The sequence below is a fragment of the Rhynchophorus ferrugineus genome, unplaced genomic scaffold (assembly GCF_030347505.1).
Source record: "Rhynchophorus ferrugineus isolate W39M unplaced genomic scaffold, kcgeb_rfMv2 rfM2, whole genome shotgun sequence".
NCBI classification, from domain to species: domain Eukaryota; kingdom Metazoa; phylum Arthropoda; class Insecta; order Coleoptera; family Curculionidae; genus Rhynchophorus; species Rhynchophorus ferrugineus.
Genome location: NW_027472581.1, coordinates 50321156 through 50345137, shown reverse-complemented (window position 1 = coordinate 50345137; position 23982 = coordinate 50321156). Strand labels below are relative to the sequence as shown.

Here is a 23982-nt window from a genome sequence, read left to right as displayed (position 1 = left end):
TTTTGTTCCGTGTAAATAAAGTGACGGGTATGTAACATATTGCTCAGGTTACGTGTCAAGCCTTGTAGGATATATTTCAGTCTATTATACGCTTTGCTCTGCGAGAGTTAAAACAAATAAGATTAACCAATGAGAAAAAGAGTTAATTCCTATTAGCGGAAACGTCTGGAACGAAAACTGCTGAATTGTTTAACTTTTCACGAGCGACAATATCCACGGTGATGATAACATACACAAAATATAGTAAAACATCATCGGCGAAAAGATACGAGACCAGGATACATTACTCAACAAATATCTCCGGATTTGGCGCATGCGCTTACTGAATTCCATTTATTTTTGAAACAGAGAATAATTAAAGTTTGGCGCATGCGTATATACAGCTTCATTTACTTACTTCCTTTTTTTATATAAATTTTTTTTATAAGTAAATATACACAAATTTGATAAATAATGGATTTAATGTTGAAACTATATAAGGAAGAAAATCAACATTTTTTTAAAATAATTATTTTTATTTAAAAAATTATTGAATAAAATGAAATAATAAAAAAAAATTTATATGCCTTTCTATTTTTATAAAAACACTATATTTAAATTAATTTACATATTTGATAATTGTTCAAGAAGAAGAACTCCAAGAACCATATAAATAAACATTACCATAAAAAAGACCAAAATCTTTATATCAAACCCACCCAATATAGTTAAAACCAAACGCAAAAAAACACCACTATATATGAAGCAGTGAAATTCTCTTAAAAATCTCCAATAATCCCTACTGCAATTTTTGCTACTATTCTTGATCCACAAACCCCATTAATGAATTGACCGTCTCGAGCTTTAAATTCTCAGTGAATGCATCATTATTTTTTTCAAACAATAATTTATTCACCTATACTCTTATATAATAATGCATTGTAGTAGGGTATCGTTGCTAATTTTATATTTTGTTTATCTGATCCAGGTCTACTTTGTTAGCAAATTTAATTATTTCATAGTATCACTGTGCACCGTTCTTATATCTTAGCAAAATGCTGTCTAATTTCTTCTTCTCTGATACTCTGAATTTCACATTCTTCGACTTTCACTCTCAACAAATTCTAGCTACATCTTACCTATAAAATAAAATATAAATCATTACTAAAATATATTATGTTTAAAATAAAGGTCCAATAATAATTATTACCTCTTACTACAATTTTTGCTACTATTCTTGATGGACAAACCTCATTAATGACTTCCAGCACAAGTATCATTTTCTTCTGTGTTCTTGTTATCATTAAATTTTGGCATATGTTGATACCTATTCGATGTCGTTGAAAATGATGTATTATAAATTTGGCAACTAACATTCCCACTATAAATAAAATTGATGCTGTTTGGATTTTGTAAGTTTTAAAAATGTAACCTTATATTCTGCACTTACGTTTGTTCGTCCATATTTTCAAAACCAATATATTTTATTTTAAACCACCAAGAATAACTTTAATAAATAAAGAATAAAATTAATTATTACTATAGAATTACTAATGTAATACAAAATCTAAATATTCTAGATTTTTTGTTGTTTTGACTTGATCGACTGTACCGATCGACTCGAAAAGAATGTACCGCCATTGTAAAAGGAAGGCAATATAATTTATTCTTTTCTATGGTTTTCTATGCAAGATAGTGCGCATGTCTGGAGATATTTTTTAAGTAATGTTTCCTCACTAGACCGGGTTAACGTTAAGTCACAGATACCGACGAACCAGACAACATAAAACTACTGCGGCGAAAGTGACAGCAGAACTCAACACTAACTTCAGTAATACTATTTCCACAAAAACAGACGGGAGTTCAACAAAGCTAAAATTAATGGAAGGGCTGCGATTGCAAAACCCTTTATAATGGAAACCAACGCAAAGCTGCAAAAGAAGTGGTGCATCCGATGAATCATGTTTTATATTGTTTCCTACAAACGGCTGAGTGTATATATAGAGAACTCCAAAAGAAGCCTACTTCCCACAGTCAAGCGTAAGGGAGGTTCCGTAATGGTTTGAGCGGCAATATCGCGGCATTCAACTGGTCCTTTCATTCACATCACTAGCTAGATTACTGCGAATGAGTATCTCAACATCCTGAATAATCGAGTGCTATGACTGCTGCCAAACACTATTCCAAGATGATTATGAATACGCCCATACACACAGTCTGAAAGGCTCAGGCTTGGTTTGAAAATCATCAAAATATCATCAAACCCCTTCCCTGGTCAGCACGGTGGCCAGACCTCAACATAATTGAACCGGATAGAATAGATTTCTATCTACAACATCATTGAATCAATTGAGTGGGGCAACATTCCGTTGGAAGCTATTCAGACACTGCTTCAGCAAATGGTGGCACAACACCTTATCAACAAATAAATATTGTTTATATGTCAGGTATTTATATTATTTTGTCCATCTAGTGTATTGGTCTTTCCATTGTCTGTTTTCGTGAATTACGAGTTTGCCTTGCCTATTTAATTTCTTATTTCCAGACTTTTTCTGATCAGATTCGTCGATCACGTTACTCAATTGTTAGTTGTAACTTTTCGTGTGAAATCATCTCTTTTCGAATGTTTGTATTTCATATCATTTTTCATTCGTGGATTCAGTGCTGTATGTGCTATTTATCAGTTACTATCGTAAACTCTGCTAGTAATCTAAGTAAACTCACGTTGAGTGTCGTTTGTTATTCTAAAACCTTATATTAAAGCTTTTCAAAATCACCAAAGACGGCGTAAATATTCCTACATTCCTACAAGTCATACATATATTTAAAATATACCCCTTGTGATTGAATTGAATATTATTAATATTATTAACGCTTCTTTAACGATGCGTTTATGTCTGACTATAAGATGTAATGTATGTGTTTACATTATAAGTGTTTCATTAATATTAAAATGAGATTTTCAAAACTTAACCATTTAAGTATATACCCTTATAAAAGAGAATTTTTCTGAAAATAATTTAAGTTTTGAAAAATCTCTTAAAGAAAATTTACACCATTCTTAACTACGTAGATTTAAAAATTATCACTTTGAATCTTCGGGAATACCAGGGAGATTAAATTAATGATATTTGTAACTTAATAATTCAACTCAAGTTAAATGGGATTTAAACGGTTTTATGCGATAAGGTTGTAAACGATTCTTTAAGCGTCAGTATAGCGTTGGTGAAGATGATTGGATATGTGGGGTATGTAAATTTAGCGGGAGACCTTCGCTCCGTTTTTACGACCTTGTCCTGGTTAACATGGAGGAATTTCGTATCCGACGAATACGATGTAGTTATAGTGAAAAACTGCACGCTTCGTGACACGATTTTCTTTATTACCACGTCAAATAAGGTGAGTGGTATCTTACCGCTTATCACATATTATCAAAGCGACAACATAAATATCAGTTACTTGTCTTCGTGTAATGTTAAACCTAGTTTTCGTTATAAAACGTTTGATGCTAATAAGGCTTCAGTTTAATTCAAACATCAGTAACAATTACGCGTTCATTGTTTAATTGATGGACCGAATGACGTCATCCGTCGTTGGCCACAGCACCATTTAATTGACGCGAATTGATAGCATTTTTGCCATCGTAAAAATTAACCATATGAGCATTCTTTTAATATAATTAAATGACACCATAGCCGTTCATAACATACTATAATTAAAACATACACTCCCTTTTAGCAAAAGCATTTAAGTATCTATCCATTGCATTCAAACGAACAATTTCAGTAATACAAACGAGGTTAATATTAGGTATTGGAATGAATTTGTAAAGTTTTACAATTGATGTAGGCAATGCATCATTCCGTGGTTCCGTTCAGTAATAAATTGAGTACTTTTTACTTTGTTAAAGTGTAAATAACAGTAATTAACAATATTATAGTAACAACATTAACACAAGTTTAAAAATTCGGCTCAGCTATTGGACCCAAGCAGATGAAAACGATTTATTTGATGCGCCGAACTCAGATCTTTAATCCGTTTGTCAAGATTCATTCTAGTTTTCGAGTTCTTGCATTGGCGCAGCTTTTGGTTGTTCACGATATTTAAGTATACTTGTGTAATTAATATCAAATTTGGGGGATTTTCTTCTGAATAAAAGGTTTCACAGGGAGATTTACACATTTTAAATATTAATAATAATAAACTATTTTAATTATTGAGAGTTATCCACACGTAGGCAACATAAGTCATCCGAAGAAGGTATTTGGATTCCCCATTACGAATTGAAATTAGGGACTTTCGGAGACGCTTTTTGCTTCGTGATGTAAAGCCTCTACGTCAAAAAAGAAAAGGTCTTTTATATCGGCTTGTCACCGGCAATAGAAAAATGGATCTATTAAAACAATATCACACGCTGAAAGTTAATCCATCTCGGTGATGATTAACAAATTCAGTTACAAATCCAACGTGGCGACTTTAGCCGACATTCTCCTAAATATACGACAAAAAAATTTTACAGCACGACAGTACACATCAACGTCACAATACTGGTCAATCAATATTTGATTATGGATTGATAATGGAAATAGCCAGTGAAGGTGTTCACTTCTTATGAAGATTGGTAAAACAGGTTGATTCATGAATTGCATCTAATAGCGAGGATGGGAAACAAGAAGGGACAAAATAGTAGGCAATGTATAAAATTTTTAATAATAATTGTTTGAAATTTTTTTATTTTAAATTATATTATATTTTATCAGAAACGCTATGAATAAATTCCAACATATAACAAAGTAACAATTTTTACTGCAACAAAATAACTTGATAAAAACGTACATTTCAATATATTTTAACGCATTTGCATTTTAACCGTTTAACATGGACAACAACACGCATAAACACAATAAAGCCCGCTAAATTCTGTCAGATTTAGAACAAAAGCAAATTAATTCAATGTATCATAGAGCTTCCAACTGTACTAGTTATCTTATCTCGGAATATATTTTTAAAATACTAGCAAACAAACTTTCTGATCACTTTTGAACTTGGAATGTATAAATTGTGTATTAATTAAAACGTTTGAACTAAGGCTTACCAGGGATTGTTAATAAATTATTAAGGAGATAATTTTAATTATAGGCGGCTATTTTACTTCTGCTTATTCCGGTGGAGTAATAGGCTAGATAACTGTAATACAAAATCACCAAAATATTGGTTTATAATAATAATATAATATACAAACATTATTAAAAATGCATTTATGTTAAAATTAAAAGTGGGATTACTAAAATTTTACCAGAAATAAAAACATTAAATTTCAAAATTGGCCAAGTTACAGGCAATAATAGGGACTCATATACACAATAGACAAAACAAATGAGGCCTAATCCCAAATGTTATCAAGAGTGTTATTTACCTCGATATCACGTTACTTACACTTTAGACACAATTAAAGGTACTTAAAATATTAAATACTTACATTAAAATGATCTTATTTCTATGAATAAATTATCGATGTTCAAACTATACTGGCTGGTTCCCTGCTTACAATATTTAATCACATTTTTCTGCCTTGGAACGAAAATACAAAACTTGTTGAACTTGTTGGCCCTCGCGCTGTCCTTACACATTAGAATGTCTAATTATAACACAAAATTATTAAAATAATATATAAATAAGACACAAATGCCCATACAAACCGTCCAGTGCGATCAAAATGCCCGATTTGGAGCCTTTTAGAGCGCATATCAAATTTCACTATTTCAAACGTCAATTTTTTTATCCATTTTTTTTGCAGCAATAACTTTTATTCTGGGTAAAGTAAATTTGTCAATTCGTAAAAAATAGTCATCTAGCCTATTGACGAAGATGATGAGTGACACGGTTATTATATTTTCAGACTGACAGCGAAGTAGCGTGCGAGGAGGCAGCCCGTCTCACTGCCGAACAGCAAGAGGAGGATGAGGACGGCTTGTCATACTGCGATTATCATGACCTGCCGCCGCCACCCGATGGTGGCTACGGCTGGGTCATTGTGTTCGCCTCCTTCATGTGCAACATGATCGTAGATGGTATAGCGTACACATTTGGAGTCTTCCTTTCACCCATGGTCGACTACTATGGTGAAACTAAGGTGAGATGTTCTCATTGTGTCCAAAAAAAAACACTTATTCATTCCTATTTCATTTTAGGGAAAAACAGCCTGGGTTGGTTCATTGTTATCCGGCATGTACTTAAGTGCTGGTCCTCTAGTCAGTGCCCTTACCAACAAATTCGGTTGTCGTACTGTTTGTGTAGCGGGGAGTATCATCTCAACCATGGCCTTTGTACTCAGCATCTTTAGCCCCACGGTCAACTGGCTGATGCTAACTTATGGCTTCATAGGCGGACTGGGTTTCGGTCTTATCTACTTGCCAGCTGTGGTCTGTGTAGGTTACTATTTTGAAACCAAACGTTCCTTAGCCACAGGCATTGCTGTGTGTGGTTCAGGAGTGGGCACCTTTGCTTTTGCTCCCCTCGCAGACATGTTGTTGGAAGAATACGGTTGGCGTGGTGCTAATCTCATTTTGGCGGGTCTTATTTTAAATTGCGTGGTATTTGGTGCTCTCATGCGCCCTCTCACCTACCCAAAAGAATCAGGCGAGAAACCGCTACTGCAACGCATGGCCGAGGAAAGACGCATTCAGATGGAGAGGGGAAGTATTGGCGGTTCATATTTTCTAGTACAATTGCCTGATGGAACAATGGAAAAAAGAATGAAACAGCCACTTAATATTGATCCGGGTAATTATCTACTATACGTTGGTATAGGCACTATCTATAAATACATTATTTGCAGGTGTTCATTCTAGTTTGAATCTAGACCAGCTGGCACCAGGAACACCTATCACACCTATACCAACGGTTCCTACACTGCCCACCATTGCTGAAGTTAAAATAACCGAACAAAGTGGTAGTTCTGGTAGTCCAAGTCCTGGAGAAAGTACAGTTGAAATCAAACACCCGCGTTTAAATGAACTAAAAAACAATGTCGAAGGGAAAGATCCAAAAATGCCACGAAACGCCAGTCAGCCAGCTTTCTCTTCCCATACACAGGGTAGGCCAAAAACTTAAAGAAAAATCCTTAGCAATATAATTAATACAGGTTATTATTATTGTTCACAGGTTTGCCCAAAAATGGATCCGTTCCAACCTTTGATAGGATAAGAAAAACGTCCGTAAGTGAGCGCTTCAAACCTACCTTGGATCCAATCAAATCATCCTCCAGAGGGAAAATTGCTTCGAACAGTGATATGAGGAGATTGAGGAATACATCTACTGGATCATTCATTAGTCGAAATAATAATAGTGAGGTACTATAATCAAAATTATTAAATATTCCTTTAATACTAAAAAAAGACAAAAATAAAACAAATAGCATATAAATGCAAATGAAAATGTCTTCCAAAACTATACATTTTGTCAAAAAGATAACTTGACTACTAAAAATAATTTTATGTATGCATTCAACTATTCCCATATATTTCAATTATTTTGAATCCCTAATTATTATATAATTCATGTGTTAAATTCCTTTTTGTAGGTAGATGTCGAAAGCTTAGCCTATACGTCCAAATTATCATTAGCTCGTGAAAAGAGCAACATGGTACGACCGATGTCAAGAAAAGATATTTTCTACTCTGGATCTATCACTAACCTTCAAGAGTTTCATCAATCTCAAAAATCTCTGACTAATTACCGACAAAGCATTATGAGTATACCCAAAATTAAACAACTGGAGGAAGAAGGATCTCGTAAGAATCTTCATTTATAAATACTTTTATATTATTCATTAAGAACAATTAATTGAATTACAACACGAAATTTATAATTATTTCTTTGTAGCCGAAGATATTTGCCCATGCCTTGTCCTGCCCGACAGTTTCAAATCGGCACTGTCCCAGATGTTGGATGTCAGTCTTTTGAAGAACCCCGTGTTTATGCTCATAGCCGTTTCAAACTTATTTGGAATGGCTGGATTGTATGTGCCATTTGTTTACCTTGTGGATTGTGCTAAAAACGACGTAAGTAAATAGATATTTTGTTACTTATAATAATTGATCTTGAATAAGTTCTTACTACTTTCCATCCATTACCCGATTGAAATGCATATCAGGATTCGCGCCAAAAAAAGACTTCGATTAATTTTATTGCACTACTTTATTAAAAATGTGTGCCTGAAGTTCACAGAATGTTATCATTGAGACTTATTGACTTGATCTAACGTGGAATTTAAATGGTGCCAACAAAATTAAAAAAAAATTAGTGACGAGCTATAAATACTTGAAATTATTGTCTGTAACTTCTAAATTTTCATTTACAATCTGAAGTATTAATGTTAACAAAATAACTTACTCAAGATTATAATATAAACAGTATCTCTAACTATATTAATTTGATTACTTTTCAGATGATTCCCGCTGCAAAAGCATCCTTTTTACTCTCAATTATTGGCATTACAAACACTTTTGGTCGTGTAGCCTGCGGCTATTTTGCTGATTTTCCCCAAGTTAACGCCCTACTCGTTAATAATATTTGCTTGGTAATTTCAACAATCGCTGTGGCCGCAACGCCATTTTGTCATACGTACCACGCTTACGTTATTATGTCAATTGCTTTTGGAATTGCTGTATGTAAGTATTAATTATTTAATAGTTTAATTTGTTTATTGTTAACTACGATGATCTTTTTACAGCTGGCTATATTTCCTTGACTTCCATCATACTCGTCGATCTTTTAGGACTAGATAAGCTTACCAATGCTTTTGGTCTCTTAATTCTATTCCGTGGCGCTGCCGCCATTGTTGGATCTCCGATGGCTGGAGCCCTTTATGACGCAACTCAATCCTATGCCGTTCCATTTTATGTCGCTGGCGGGCTATTTGCTCTTTCAGCTGTCACCAGTTTTATGGCAGGATGTATGAAAAGATTCACTGGCGATGATGAACAGCCCCAAGGAGAGGGTGATGCATTAACTCCGATTGGTTAGTTAGGCTTTTTGTTTAAGATGTTTCATGGCAATAGATTTAAGAATAAATAATTTTTATAATTACTATCGAAAAATATAGAATTTAAAAACATTAGAGTATTTTTGTGCATTATTATGTAAGATAAAGACTACCATAATAGTATATAAATACCGGCTTTGACTATTTTAACAAAAAATATTGTGAAAGTATAAGAATGGCATCTCATCTATTTGAATACTATGTAATTATTTTAAAGCATATGATTAAAATTCAATAACACATATTATATCAGTCTTTCACAACTTTGACTTTAGTTCAGTAGGGTACTTGGCTTTCTTTCAGATACTTAATGCTAACTGACTGAAGACTTATTGTCTGATATACATTTAAAATTTATTTATTGCCTAATACCTTTAAATTATGATGATGAAAGGGGCATTGAATCATATTGTTACATTTGCAGATGAGGATGATGAAGAAGATGAACCTATTACCATGGGTCAGGGCAACAAGCCACTGCCCAAGATAATTGAGACCGCTTCAAGTCCAATGGAAAAGGAGATTAAACAGATCGAGTCAGTTTTGTAAAGTAGATGTGATGATTGGGTATGTTGTGGACAAAGTGGTTTAGGTCGTATTTTGTCTTATGCAAAACCAATCTTTGTAACATTGTGATAAAAATATAGCGCCTGTTTATTGAACGTCGTCAGATTCAGTTGAGTTTTCGCCCATGTTTCCAATATGGAAAATCTTTAAAATCAAACATACCTCATCATCAATAAACAGGTGCACTAAATCTAGTTGTATTTGCATAACACATAATAAGTAACAATTAAATCAACATAACATTTGTGGTAGATATTGTTAATGTAAACGTGTAGCTGGGGAATACTGATTGATTGGTTTAAACAATTTTTTACGCTACCTTAACTAATAAGCTTGCTAATATTTAATTATATGGATACGCGATAAAACCGACGAATTCCGATATTTCCAACTTTTCTTTTTTAAACTGCTCTAATTATATTGTTCTATTAAAAATACAATTTTAAATCTATTAGGATGGGGTAAGGTCTTACTATTTTTTCTATATCTTTGTAATAACAGTAATATCCATAGTGTCGTGTAATTTTTAATTTATTAAATTGGGACTAAATACATACCAAATGGATGATAATTTCAATAGTAACAAACATATCCGGGCATACTGGATGACATGCTAAAAACGGTGAAGACTCATATGGTTACTTCATTAATATCTAGTAGTCATGTATGTTATTTAGATCAGTATTTTTTAATATATTGATGAGTATCTTAGCATGAAAGGGCTATAGAGCTGTTTATATAGATACCCTCGAATAAATTGATAAGCAAGGAGTTATTTAATTAAAGTCATAAACTAATACACGTAAGCCCTTTTTCTTGGATACTTCATATACTTGGTATTCAATATAAGATATAAATTAAATGGTGTAATTTTGTTGTTGCGTGTCACGTTGTGTTAATTTGTTTACGTTGATTTGTAGGTGTCCTGTTCAACCAACAAAAATATAGAAGCTGTTAGTTGATCAAGGTATTAAAAAAGCGTAAGAACTAGGCCTATCCCCATCTTTAAACTGTTTTTAATTATATTATTACTTAGGATAATTCGCAAGGCTTACTTAAAACAATTTAACCGTTTTTTACTTAATTATTAAGACTGTAAGATACACCATAAAAGTACGTTTCACCAGTATTAAAAGATTTCGCTTTTTAGGGCATTTGTCGTTCTTTCCTTTTTGTTTTTGAAGAGAATTGTAATTCGTTTGAAATTGTAAATCAAACAAATTAATGAGACTGATTTTTGTACATTGTAACGAAGAATTGTATGTTTCTACAAATCCTATTACACTTAAGTTAGCGAGAAGAACGAACTAAACAATTTCAAATGAAATACAATTCAAAATATGTTTTATATAAATTTAATATTTTAACGCGTAAAAATATAATTTCAAACTATGTTGAAAGGTTATACAAGAACGTGCAAAACAATAACTCTTCAATGTACAGTTTCTTCATAAGTGCCCACATAAAAAACGCTACCCAGACTTATTTTGAATATTTTATATTTCTTTATTGGCCTCTGAAAACGTTTTATTATTCCAGTTCGGCTATTCCTGTTATTACAATAAATTCATAAAAAAATAATTATATGTAAATCAAAGAGATCTGTATAGATGAATAAATTAACTTGTATAATGACACTTTTACTAATATAAGTAACAAAGAAAAAGCATAAGGTGTACATACAATAATAAATTATTAGTTTATTTTTAATTGTTTAGCTTTAAACCAAACTGTAAGATTTTGTATGAATTGTCTTCTGAAAATAGTAAAATATTGGTAAAATATAAACTTTTAGAGAGCGTTTAGTAGTAGCATTGTGCACAAGATGAGCTGTGTAAATACGAAGTTACACAAGAGAATCGTCCCAGGCGTTTTATTTAAACATTTTGCTGTGTTTAATCGCTATTTCAAATGTAAATTAGAATAGGTTTTAGTACTTAGGTCTCGTTTAATACATGCTCAGGACAGTTACAAGTCGTAAATGAATAAATTATAAATAATGGTGTAGCCTTATGATAGACAGTACTAGGTACCTGTGCACTTAAAAATGAAATTTAATTCTTAAAATACCCAATAAAGTTGTTATGATCTCTGTGTATGTGTTTTGTTTATATAAAATTAAAATATTATTTTTCAGTTAAGAAATCATTGCCATTGTTAAATCGCAATCTTACATATAATGTTTATTGTTTTGAAGACATTCCTATGTAAGCTAATATAAATTATACGTGGATGAAAATAGCAGGATGAAAGTACAGCAGTTACACGTTACGAATTTCACTGTAATACTGGGGTGCTATTATTAATCTTACCACAAGGAATTACGCAAAAAGCGCATACACCTATGATGGATGCACACATACTCAATATAAATCTAATTGTGATTTGTACTCTAAAAAAATCTATATAAATAAAAATGTATAATATTTGTAGCCCTTGATCTTACACATATCTAATAGCTATATCTCGATTCTTTCTATGCATTAAAATATATTCTAATACTGCAAAGGTCCTTTTTCCAGTTAGAGTTTTATCTCGATTTATTACTTAACGTAAGCTTCGAAACAACCTGAAAGACATATACGTTATCCGGGTAACCAACTGAGCTAGTTTTTTGAATCAAATTTTACAGTCTTGCCTATGAACAATTGTAAATTTATATCTATACCATTTATATTGGAAACTGCAACTAACGTAACATTCTGCTGCTGTCCAGTTGACTTAACCATTGCGGCTACCGAGCTAGAATTAGTAAGTAGATAGACTGAATCGATGCGAAAGATAAAATAAAATAACCTCGAGGATATTTAATACTAGGACATTAACTACCGTAATAAAAAAAAATTAATTGAAACTTTTATCGGTCAACGAACCGTTGAAATGAACTCAAAATAATATAAACAATTATTATGCGGGGAACATTTTTATATTTAAGTCTTAATTTTACCAAGTAGGGTTTATGTTTATCATGGGCTCCAAATCACAGTTTCTGGCATTAAGCATACCGACTGGTGAGTCAACTTAGAGATCATTCCAGAAGATATTCGGTCTTATCCTGTTTGGTTACTGGCGTAATTGGGACGCTTTTCCATGTCGGATACACTCTTACCTTATCGACAATCACTAACATATATTTACAACCATGTCCCATAAGGATTTGAACACGCGACTATTGTAACTGTAGTAGTGCGCTTACCAAAACTACTGTAGAGAGTTTTTCAATAATTGCGAGTCGCCTGAGGCAGCCATAGTTATTTTGAAGTTATCAACATATTGCTTTTTATTCAGTCAGATAGCAAATACTCGTGATAAGTTACAGGATTAAGTTTGTTATCTATATTTGTCAAGGAACTTGAGTATTTCGTTGCCGATCAAAAAAGCCGGACATTCGCATGGACACCGAGCCTGTCAAAGGCAAAAGTTTTTAGCTCTTGGCCTAAATTGATTTATATGAAAGTGGACAATATGCGGTTCCAGCAGGTCGACGTTACGTAGCTACGTCGTATGGTACAACAGTAGCGTAATATAAAATTGTAGCATAATATATATATATATATATATATATATATATATATATATATATATATATATATATATATATATATATATTATTTATTATTATTTAATAAATATATTGTTACTGGTCGTTTCCGTCTAACTAGGAGGACCCATCCGCCCTATCTCAGTCTCTGGTGAAATAATGTTTATACATGTCACTGCTAAATTTTTTAATATATGCACCTCACTACACAAGATCTGATGGTTTGATTCTTTTGAGTCTGTGTCCTGTTCTAGTGGTATCCAAAAGTTGCAACATTTCAATATTACTATGAATGGAGTCTTTCGTCATGTCCCCTTGCAATTCTCTTGATTTCTTGACTGACTGTGGGTATCTGAAGGTCTCGATGTAGGTAATAAGTCCTATAGTATTTGGGTGCATCCACAATACCTCTCAGGACCTTCTGAAAAATTTGTATTTTATTAATGTTACTATTTGCAGAACATCCCCATAATTTAACTCCGTATGTCCACATATGTTTCAATATTTGCTCATATCATAGTAATTTATTATGTACTGATAATTGTGATTTTCTTCCAATTAGCCAATACATTTTCCTATATTTCAATTCCAGTTCTTTTCTTTTCTTCTTTATATGTTCTTTCCAGCGAAGTTTTTTATGGAGATTCATTCCGAGATTTTTAGCGTTGTTGCTATGTGAATTGATAGTGTCATTTAATGTTATTGGTGCTTGTACGGTCTGTTTATAGGTAAACTGCACATGTACAGATTTACATTCATTAATTCTTATTTTCCAAGCTTGTGTCCAATTATTTATATTGTCATTTGCCTGTTGCCTCTATTGCTCCGACAGCTATAATCGCAGTATCAGCAAATGTAGCCATCGTGATATTTTCCATTTGTGGTATATCACAAGTGTAAAGTAGATAAAGCATTGGTCCCAGTACACTTCCTTGTGGTACACCTGCTTTAGCTTCTTTTATTGTAGAGTAAGCTTCTTCTTGCTTGACTCTAAACATTCTGGTTGTAATGTATGATTTTAATAGTTCGGTATGTTGTTTTGGTAGCATTTTCTGTAGTTTATGAACAACTCCTTCATGCCAAACCTTATAGAAGGCTTGTGCTACATCTAAGAATATAGCTGAGCATACTTTTTGACTTTCGTAGGCTTTTTCAATAACATGTGTTATTCTGTAAACCTGATCAATTGTTGAGTGTTTGTTAATAAACCCAAACTGGTGTGTTGGTATTAGGTTTTTTCTCTCTATGATCGGTTTTATTATTTTCGACAGGAGTTTTTCAAAAACCTTAGATATTACTGGCAGCAGTGATATAGGTCTATAGGATTTCATTTCGTTTGGTTACTTCCCAGGTTTTGGGATCATTATAATTTCCGCCATCTTCCAAATGTCTGGGACATGTTTTAATCTAAATGTTGTGTGATCAAGTTGGTGAGTTTTATAATTCCTTTTCTTGGTAGTTTTTGCAGTAATTCTCCTGTTATTAAATCGTAGCCTGGTGATTTTCTGGGGTAATGTCAGTTTTAATAACTTCGGTTAACTCTTTCGGCGTGACTAATTCAATCATCGAATTTTCAGCTTCTATGTCCGGTAAATTATGTTGAATTAGCTTCGTTTGGTTTGAAAGTTTTTTCTAGATATTCAGCAAATGCTTCTGGTTTTTGGCGATTGTCACATGCCCAATTTCCACATAGGTCTCTTATAGGTGGACTGTGTAGACATGACCGCTTTAGATATTTTGTGGCTTTCCAGAGTGAGTAATCAATTTCTTTATCATCTGTTAAATTTCTGAGATAGTCATTTATGGTTTTGTTTTTTATTTCCAGTATTTCTCTTTTCAGTCTTTGGGTTATATTGTTTAAAGTATTTTTATTTTCAGGTGTTCTGTTTTGTTGCCATTTTTTTCGTAATTTACGTTTTTCAGCTACCATTTCCTTCACTTCTTTTGGATAATTAATTCCTTTAGTTGTACTCTTAATTTCTGGAGTATTATTCCAAGCAGCTTGTTGAATATCTACTACGAATTTTTCTGCTTCAAGATTTAATTGTTTAGTTGTCTTGACGGGTACATTTAGTTGAATTCGTTTGTTCAATTCTTCAGCAAATCATTCCCAGTCTGTTCTCTTGTTTGTTAACGTTGGGTTTCTTTCTTTTCTTATTATATTTTCACTCGTCAGAATCACTCGCGTATGATCTGAATTTAGCTCAAAATTTTCTTCGACTTTTATATAGTTGGTTGTTTCTTACTATGAAGAAATCTAACAAATCTGGGGTTTTCTCTTGATCAGTCGGCCAGTAAGTTGGTTTTCCTGTTGACATGTAACTACATCTTAGTTCAGTAGCTGCTTTATGTAGTTCATTGCCTTTAGTTGTTGTCATTCTGGATCCCCATCTTTTATTTTTTGCATTAAAAAGTTGGAAATGTTCTTTTTTATTATTATTGCACTTCCTCCTCTTGCGATGTTAGCTGGATGTATGGTATGATAGAATGTATATCTTCTAAATTTTATAAAGAATTGTTTTTTTAAATGGGTTTCGGATATTAGGCAAAGATCTATTTTTTGCATATCTAGCGTGTTGTTGCTATATTCCATTAGCATTTCAAATTGCTATTCGGATATCTTTATTTGCCATTTCGGGTTTTTGGGACCAGAGGCCTAATGTTTTTCATTTCTAATTTTTCAATCCTTTCGGGAAAATATTCGATAATTTTTTCTTGTCTGTCCAGCTTTCCTATTAGTTTAAGTAGAAATTCGTCGATGGTTGCTTCGTCTTCCTTGGTGTCTCTTTGGTTACTTTGATACTTTGGGCATAAGTCATTTCACCATTAACGTTGTTATATTTTTTCGGTTGTTTCTTTTCACTCATTGTTTCTTGAGGTTTAACGTGAGCTACTTTATTTCTCCTCTCTTATAGTGTTTTAGCAACTAGACATCTTCTATAACTTGCCGGATGCGCTTTATTGCAGTTTGCACATTTAGGCTTAGCTTCTTTGGGTTTTTTACACTCTGTGGTGATATGTTTAGCTGAACATTTTACACATCTAGGTTCTCTTCTGTAGAATTTCTGTGCGTGTCCATGCAATTGGCGTCTTTTGCATTGCGGTATTAAGTTCGATTTTTATTTCTACCCCTAAAATTCTTTGAATACCAAAAATGGTTTTTGTGTCCGTATCATGTTCAAAGGCTAACATAAATAAAGGTAATGGCTTCTTGTGGACTAAAATTTCTCCTTTGTTATTTTTGGTCTTTTCTTTTTTTAAAATATTTGTCGCCTTTAAGCCTATTTTGGTTTAGTTCTGCGATAATTTTTTCACTTTGAGCTGTTGATGGAAGCCCTCTTGCCATAACTTTGACGTCTCTGGTTTGTTTGTCTTAATAAGAGTGCCATTGCAGTTTCAGCAACTCTAAACAATTTATTATTTTTGTGAATGTTGTATGACATTCGGCGTTCAGTTTTATTTGTCCATTGTTTAGTACCGTTGCTTTGAATATTATATAGATGGACCTCAGTGTTTCGTATAGCAAGTCAAAGTCGGTAACATTACTTACGATAATTGGGGGTGGCCTGGGCATTCTAATTTCTTTATTTTATTCATTATTTTATTTTATTTTTAACCGTTATCCAGACCACTTCCTTCTACAATTATTCTTCATCTGTTTCCTATGTAACAATTGGATTGCTGCTTTTGTTGGCTTGGTGGTTTATTGTTGTTTTGTCTTTGCCCTCAGAGCTTTGTTTATTTAGTTGTAGCTGGAGGGCATTTATTTGTTTTTGCATATTGGTTAATGCAATTTCAAGACTCCCGCGCCCACTTTTCGTTCATCCACAAATTGTAGGGTGCCTGTTCGTTCTGGGTTCTAGTTGTGTTCTCTATATTCAAAACTGCAATATGTGATACGCCTGATGTCGATGTTTCCATTTTATCTGTTTTTTGTGCAGTGTTCTCCATATTTTTTATATATTCTTGAAATAATACTGTTATTTTTATGTTTCAAATTATATGTTGAGTTTTCGACCCTTACCGTTTTATGGCATTTTGCCTTTATTTTGTACGGTACTGACCCTTTTTTCCCATCGCACTTTCACTTTTTCACCAGACGGTAAAATGTTGTTAGACATTTTTTAACACTGCATTTGTGACACAGATGTTGCACTTTTGTTTCGTTTCACCGACCGTCTCTCCGAACACGTCTTTACTCTGTAAAGGTCAAACGTCGACTATATAAAATATATATGATGAGTGCTTCAATCATTTATTTAAATTATTAAAATATATCACATCTAAACAATATAAATATAAAAAACTAATATAACTGATTTAATACATTGAAATTAGTAAAGTTTAATCTTCATCCATATCATCTGAGGATTCAATATGTGTTTCTGTTTTCATTTTCTTATCAAATACCAAAGTAGCCTTAAATTTAACCAAGTTAGCTAAAATCTTCTTGTTAGATATGTCCTAAAAGAAAAAAAAACAAATATAGTTAAATTGAATTGATTATTTGTAAGTATACCTCAGCAAAATTATCGCACATATTCAATAAATCTTCCTCTAGTTCCTCATCTCGTAATATTTTTAACATTGTTAGTATTTTAGAATACATTAAATTTAAATTACTATTAGGTTTTAAAGTCATAGTGGAACATAAAGACTTCGCTATCTTGGCATGAAGTTGTGGGCCCTAAATATAAAATATAGGATGGTATTTTTGTCATATCCCAAAATACTTACAACAGGCGATGTATCACAAAGTGCCAACATGAATTTTACTATATCATCAATGTTGACTTCAGATAGCGGGCTGCTCTTAGGCGCAGTTGCCAAAACACGAACTGTCAGCATAAATACGTCTTGAAGTTGGTCCACGCTACGTGGGAGTTGAGGTACTTTGCTTAAAGTATGAGCTATAATTTGTTTCAGAGGTTCTTGTTCAGGATCACCTAGAAAACAGTCATAATCTAAGGATTTAAAACTATTTAAAAAGTAGCTTGAAGTCATTAATTTTTTACCAGTATCAGCTGGATTGCACCATTTCAATATCAGTTTGCACAACAAAGTGGAGGAATGAATTCGTTCATTTAAGATTAACTGGCATAGACCTTTGCCTGCAATTTCCTGGACTTCATATTGCTAAAATAAAATTCAAGTATAAATAAATATAATCACAACATGATTAAATAAAATTGTTCAATGGAAATTTTACATAAAATAATTAAATCATTAAGATAGCTAATATATAAAGAATGTATGAATTATACTATATAGTTCAAAACTTTTATGGTTTGATAATAAAAACACAATGTTATGACTTAAAATATAATTTTCCTAAACTTCAACATATTTATTCCAACCGTGAAATGGTAGTATGGAAGATAGTTAAGATACGTTTCCATAGCACAATCGATTACTTCTTACCATATTATAAATAGATAATTAATTAATAAGGGCATGTACTTGCTGCATTATGTCTATATATAATGCTAAGATAAATACACTAGATAAATTACCTAAATTAAACACCTAAAGTGTCTTTAAATATCTGCACTCTTAGTAGTGTTAGAATTGAAGTGGTTTTTAGTGCACTGTAAATTGAACTGGGCCACTGAAGTGCTTACACAATACAACTAGAATCATTGGCGGTCCCAAGACCTGCTCAGCATAACGGGCTTTAATTTTTTTTATAAAACGGATGCAGCCTGTAAAAATACAATTAAAAACTTCTCCCTCCATCCGTGGTAAAAATTATTTCTGAAGATGGTACTTTGACAAAAGCAATATATAATAGGCTTGCTGTAAAATCATCTTTAAATAACAAAAAAGATCTTTAGTTTCAGTTTAATAATTCCATGATATAGCAACTCACAACGTTTTAACTGCTAAATCATTAAACTTCTAAAGTTCATTTTAATTCAACCTTCACTAGATTGTATCTTTGATTACAATTATTAAATTGCTTGATTAGTTTCTGCTGTAACAGAGTCTCGTGATATACTCGTTCCACAGCTTGAATCTACATCTCATGTGGATTAACCAAATAAGTCTAGTGTATACAGTAATTATTGTATATCCTATTATTCAAATTATACTTAGAACTCCACATATTAACATTTCATTAATATTTAATCTCATTAAAACGTTCAAACATTTTAAAAAAACCAACATTCTATATTTTCTTATAGTTTCATTGTGTATGATAAATCGATAATTTTTCCGTTTACCGCAACATTCTTATCGTATATTATTCTTCCGAATAAAATTGTTTGCATAAAAGCATTTGTCAACCTTGTTCAGGAGCAAAACAATCCATTTCTTATAACGGATTTCTATTACTACAGTATTTGATTAAGGACTGTAATGTCAAAAGGACATAGAATTCATAAATAAACCAAATAATCTCGGACAGAAAAATATACTAGTAGTTGTTACAGGATATTTTAGATTTTAATGTTATATTCTTACAGTATAACTTGTTTTATTTCATTAAAGTTATCATACCGAATCATCCATTAAATCCACTAATCCTTGAATAACCTGAGTCAAAGATGTACCGCCCGAAAACACCATCTGGTGTTCTTCATTTACACTCTCTGACAATTGTTCCTCATCGGGTTCAGCAATCAAATCAGCTCCATATATTCGAATTAGATCAACAACAGCTCCGATACACACAATCAGTGTTTGCATATCACATTCCTCACCAGCTTGGTATGCCAATATCTACAAAAAAAATGCTGTACTAGTATTTATAAAACAGCATTTACTAGTTACCGGTAAAGCAAACATATGAATTCCATTCAGAGCAGTACATTTATCAAAAATGCAAAAAATAGCATAACATTTAAAGGCTTTCGTTCGAACAATATCATTATCGTACATCAAAAAGTCTTCAATGACATCCGTTTTCAACGTTTTCAAGGATGTAGTCAAATCCGACATCTACAAGTATAAGATTATTTTAATAGGTTAGGGGAAAAAGTTATTTCGCCTTTTCCATATTTTCCAAGGCATATAAATTTCAAATATAAATAATAATCACGTTAAACAAAATAGAAAGCACATCAGACTCAAAATCAAAGAACTGGTTAGTCGGAAGACAGCCCCAACTTGAATAAAATGAAGCTGCAAACGTAACTTTACATTTATTTGGTTTTTGCTACTTTTACGTCCAAGAACCGAAAAGTAAAAATTCCTTTCTAATTAGACCAAACCCTCAACATCGCTTTACTTGGCGTCAGTCAATGTGGGCCTTGCAACTGTTTGTGAAGCTATTCCGGGCTTCGACTACGATTTTGTTCGCATATTATTATTGTACATGATCCATTATTCATCACCTGCAATCATTCGTTTTAAAAAAGATTCTATTTCATTCATGTTGAATCCAAGTATCGAGTTTCTATTGTTATCCAGCGTTACATTTAATTTTTAATTATTTTACTATTAGATTCAAAATTGTTTTGTATGTTGATGTTTAGTTAACCGACGTTACTTAAGTACACTTCATCATAAACATAACATAATTTTCGATGAACCTGCGCGGTATTTTCCCTTTTCGGAAGTATAAAAAGGAAAATAAGACTTTGAATTTCCAATTTCAAAGAGTGATAATTTTTTTTTAATGTTCTATAAACTATCATTTATAAAGCGAGCTATAATATTACGTTGATTAAGTATTAATAGAGATATATAAGACTTTAAAGCCCCTCAGGAAAAACCGAAATTATCCTTTCCCCAACCTTCAATATTAATTTCTAATAAAACAGATTTTGTTACCCCCAAAGTTCTTAGAATACCGCATGCTATGTCTAGACATTTAGTAACTGTCATTAGATCAGTTTTCTTCTTCACTTCATCAGTAGCTACACTATGAATAGCATTTCGTAAGTTTTTTATTTCCTCTGCTACAAATTCGATTTCTTTCTTTAAACGATCAGCATCTAGATAATCTGCCCTTTGAACAGCATCGCTTTGTTCTCCTTGTAGAATGATCAATTTTGTTGTCAATGTTGATAACTGAAGTAAAAAATAAATTTGTTCATAATTAGTTTGAATTATGAAAGTAATCTAACTTGTTAACTTGATTTGATTTTACAATATAAAAACATACCTGAAACTGTCTCACGCGTTCTGCCTCTGCAGCTTCAGCTTCATCAATTGGATACAGTAAGTCCGATATTATTTCACATACAAATCGAGATCTTTTTTCCACCTCAGTCATTGATAATTTTAAACAATCTAATCAAACAGCACATTAAATTAAATGAAAACAGAATTATCTGTTATAATACCTATAATATCCTCAACCACACTATCTAGTAGGTCTGCATTTTTCAATACATACTCTACTAAATTATTTAAAGATTGCCGAGTGGGCGGATCCGAATAGTCATAGGTCTTTGTTATATGAAATAATTCTTTTATAATAAATTGCTTTTCTAGGAAATCACTATTATTATCAGTCTCTTCAATATATCTGCAAGTATTTTTTATATAAATATAATAATTATCAATTTATTCACATTAACCCTTTAACATATTTGAAATACACGGCAGGTTCCGGCATAACATTTTCGAGTTGGTCATCTAATTTTGCCTCTTTAAGGTAATCTATTAGTAGCCTCCAATAACTTATGGTTCCCCAGTTAAGCTTTTGATAAGGAATGGTATTAACTTCATCAAATTCAAGTACTCTTAACATTTCAGATGAATTAGATCTACAGATATATAAAAATGAATTGCATTTTAATTAAAAAATAACTTGAAAACTAAATGATAACATACTTGAAGTAAAATTTATGTAGTATATTTTTATATAAATGTAATGTTTCATTAATATCTTTTTCATCACCATCATATCTAAGAGCTTCCATTAGAACAAATATATCATTATCAAAAGACTTTAACCAAGTATCTAAAAATACTGAATACACAAACTTCTGAACTTTTTCCGATAAATCATATATACCAGCAGTCAAGATGGTCCTTCTGTCACCAATCTAAAATATTATTATTCAGAACTAGCCATAATATAAATATCCCGTGCATTACTACCTTAAGACTTTTCACTATTCCACTTAATCTTTTAAATGCTACTAAACGCACACTGACATCAATATCTCGAGTTCTTTTAATAATCTGTTCAATTATTGAACGATTCAGAATAATTTTTTCAACACATAACTCACGTACCTAGAGGATTATACAAAATATTAACATTGGATTTAAAATACTTATAAAAATTTACTTTAGCATGCATATCATTCCTTATTATCTTCAAAAATTCAGAATGAATTCTATCTTCAGGATCCTGTGGATCTTGTAATCGATATAAAACTCTAATAGCAAGCAACCTCACAACAGTTTTAGGATCCTATAAATAATAATAATTTTCAAAGATCAAGAATTATACTTTATGGGCAGATTTACATAAAGTCTATCTAGGAAAATCATTTCAATTTGTGAACATAAGTCATCACTAATTTCACTTCCCACCAAATGCTCTAAAAGATTGGTGATTATCTGACAAGCTCTATATCGTATATTATCATCAATACACTGACTTGCCTAAAAAATATATTATTTATATTTAACATATTATACCCTTATTTTAGTAATATTATATTAATACCTGCAACAAATATTCAACAATTTTACTGAATAATGATTTGTCAAATTTTTCATTTTGATTAATATCTGATAAAAACTGACCAACAAATTCAATAATTCTATCCAAATTTAAGCTCTTAATTTTAATATCAGTATTAAGCACTTTATATAACGAAGGTAAGAAAGCTTCATAGTAAGTGGTTAGTTCGGTCTGAAATACATATGAATAGTGAAATTCAATTATGATAATAATCACACTTACATTTTCATATAATTTTAGTAACTTAACTGAGTTCTTTTTATGAGTGGCTGTAGTATTTTGTGACGAAGAAAACGATTCCGCTATTTGATAAATTAATTTTTCGTCATTATCCATATTATTAGGACCGGTGTTGGTTATGCACTTTTACTTTTTTCTGTGACTATTATTCCTACTATAAAATTGGAATTTTTAAAACGTTTTTTGCTAATTACTTATACTATATATATATATAAAATAAAACCATTTAACCCTAAATTTGTTTATGAAAAAACTAAGCCAAAAAACGGTTTTCTTTTAAATTATAGAGGGCGTCTGGCGTTCTCTTTAAAGTAGAACATATTTATAAAAAATTGAAATAACCTGTCTATTTTTAAGACGACAGTAAAAGACTTTGCCATCTGTGACTATACAAGTTTCTATTGACTAGGACTGCACATGCGCAGTTCTAAGCTAACCTGACAGTTTTCAAAACTCGCGTCCTTTTCTACACGCCTTTCGTACCGCCGTCTTAGTTTTACATTTTGTTGAGGTAATATAATTATTTTATAAGCAAAATTAGCAGCAGATTATGCGAAAATAAGTGTATAAGGTATGAATTATTAGTAAAATATTATCATTTTATAACACTAATTTTGTAGATTGTTATGGAACAAAGGATATATTTTTATGTTAAATTATATGGAAACAACTTATTTGAACACTATAGTAAAGGTAAGAATGAAATATGGTCATATTTGTATACGTTTTCTGTCTATTTGTTATTATACTTATATCTTTCTGATTTTACAGATATTTCAAAAGAAAAAAGCTATAATGAAGCTAAAAGCTAACAAAGTATCATGAATCTTCAGCAAAGTGTAAATATAAAGTGTATTTCAATAGAAAGTGGTTGGAATAAATTGGTAACATAGTATTTGAAACTTTGTGATTTATTATTTATTTCGGTTATAACGCGTCAGAGCACATAAATAATGGCAA

General features: G+C 31.8%; 2 protein-coding genes and 1 long non-coding RNA gene across 11 annotated transcripts in view; 2 read left to right on the top strand and 1 right to left on the bottom strand.

The window, feature by feature from the left end:
• The window catches only part of LOC143191118 (monocarboxylate transporter 14), a 33045-nt gene extending 21359 nt beyond the window's left edge, over positions 1–11686 (top strand). For 4 of the 7 annotated variants that reach the window (XM_076395897.1, XM_076395899.1, XM_076395902.1 and 1 more), the window contains exons 2-11: positions 5879–6112; positions 6171–6762; positions 6818–7075; positions 7144–7331; positions 7562–7772; positions 7864–8042; positions 8429–8651; positions 8714–9001; positions 9450–9561; positions 10513–11686. In XM_076395897.1, the coding sequence (XP_076252012.1) occupies positions 5879–6112; positions 6171–6762; positions 6818–7075; positions 7144–7331; positions 7562–7772; positions 7864–8042; positions 8429–8651; positions 8714–9001; positions 9450–9561; positions 10513–10540 (2313 nt within the window). In that variant the 3' untranslated portion in view covers positions 10541–11686. Of the gene's footprint in view, positions 1–5878; positions 6113–6170; positions 6763–6817; positions 7076–7143; positions 7332–7561; positions 7773–7863; positions 8043–8428; positions 8652–8713; positions 9002–9449; positions 9715–10512 lie in introns of those variants that run through there. The other 3 variants (XM_076395898.1, XM_076395901.1, XM_076395900.1) reach the window with 2 other exon arrangements.
• Positions 11687–17372: 5686 nt separating this feature from the next.
• Cap-G (Chromosome associated protein G) lies at positions 17373–23463 on the bottom strand. 3 transcript variants are annotated; one of them, XM_076395856.1, is made up of 17 exons: positions 23365–23463; positions 23005–23176; positions 22765–22953; positions 22563–22700; positions 22381–22506; positions 22188–22325; positions 21918–22132; positions 21662–21850; positions 21425–21609; positions 21244–21371; positions 20910–21149; positions 19908–20075; positions 19635–19856; positions 18149–18269; positions 17871–18097; positions 17653–17820; positions 17373–17597 (listed from the first exon to the last, which is right to left on the bottom strand). In XM_076395856.1, exons 2-17 carry the CDS (start codon positions 23116–23118, stop codon positions 17478–17480), a joined length of 2688 nt encoding a protein of 895 aa, XP_076251971.1. In that variant the 5' UTR covers positions 23119–23176; positions 23365–23463; the 3' UTR covers positions 17373–17477. The 3 variants fall into 3 exon arrangements, with proteins under 3 accessions (XP_076251971.1, XP_076251970.1, XP_076251973.1); XM_076395855.1 differs by lacking the exon at positions 23365–23463 and having other exon boundaries at positions 23005–23364; XM_076395858.1 differs by lacking the exon at positions 23365–23463 and having other exon boundaries at positions 17871–18079; positions 23005–23364.
• On the top strand, positions 23454–23924 carry LOC143191114 (uncharacterized). The gene is made up of 3 exons (XR_013004415.1): positions 23454–23593; positions 23643–23715; positions 23794–23924. It is a non-coding gene; the product is annotated as an uncharacterized LOC143191114 (long non-coding RNA).
• Positions 23925–23982: the final 58 nt, after the last annotated feature.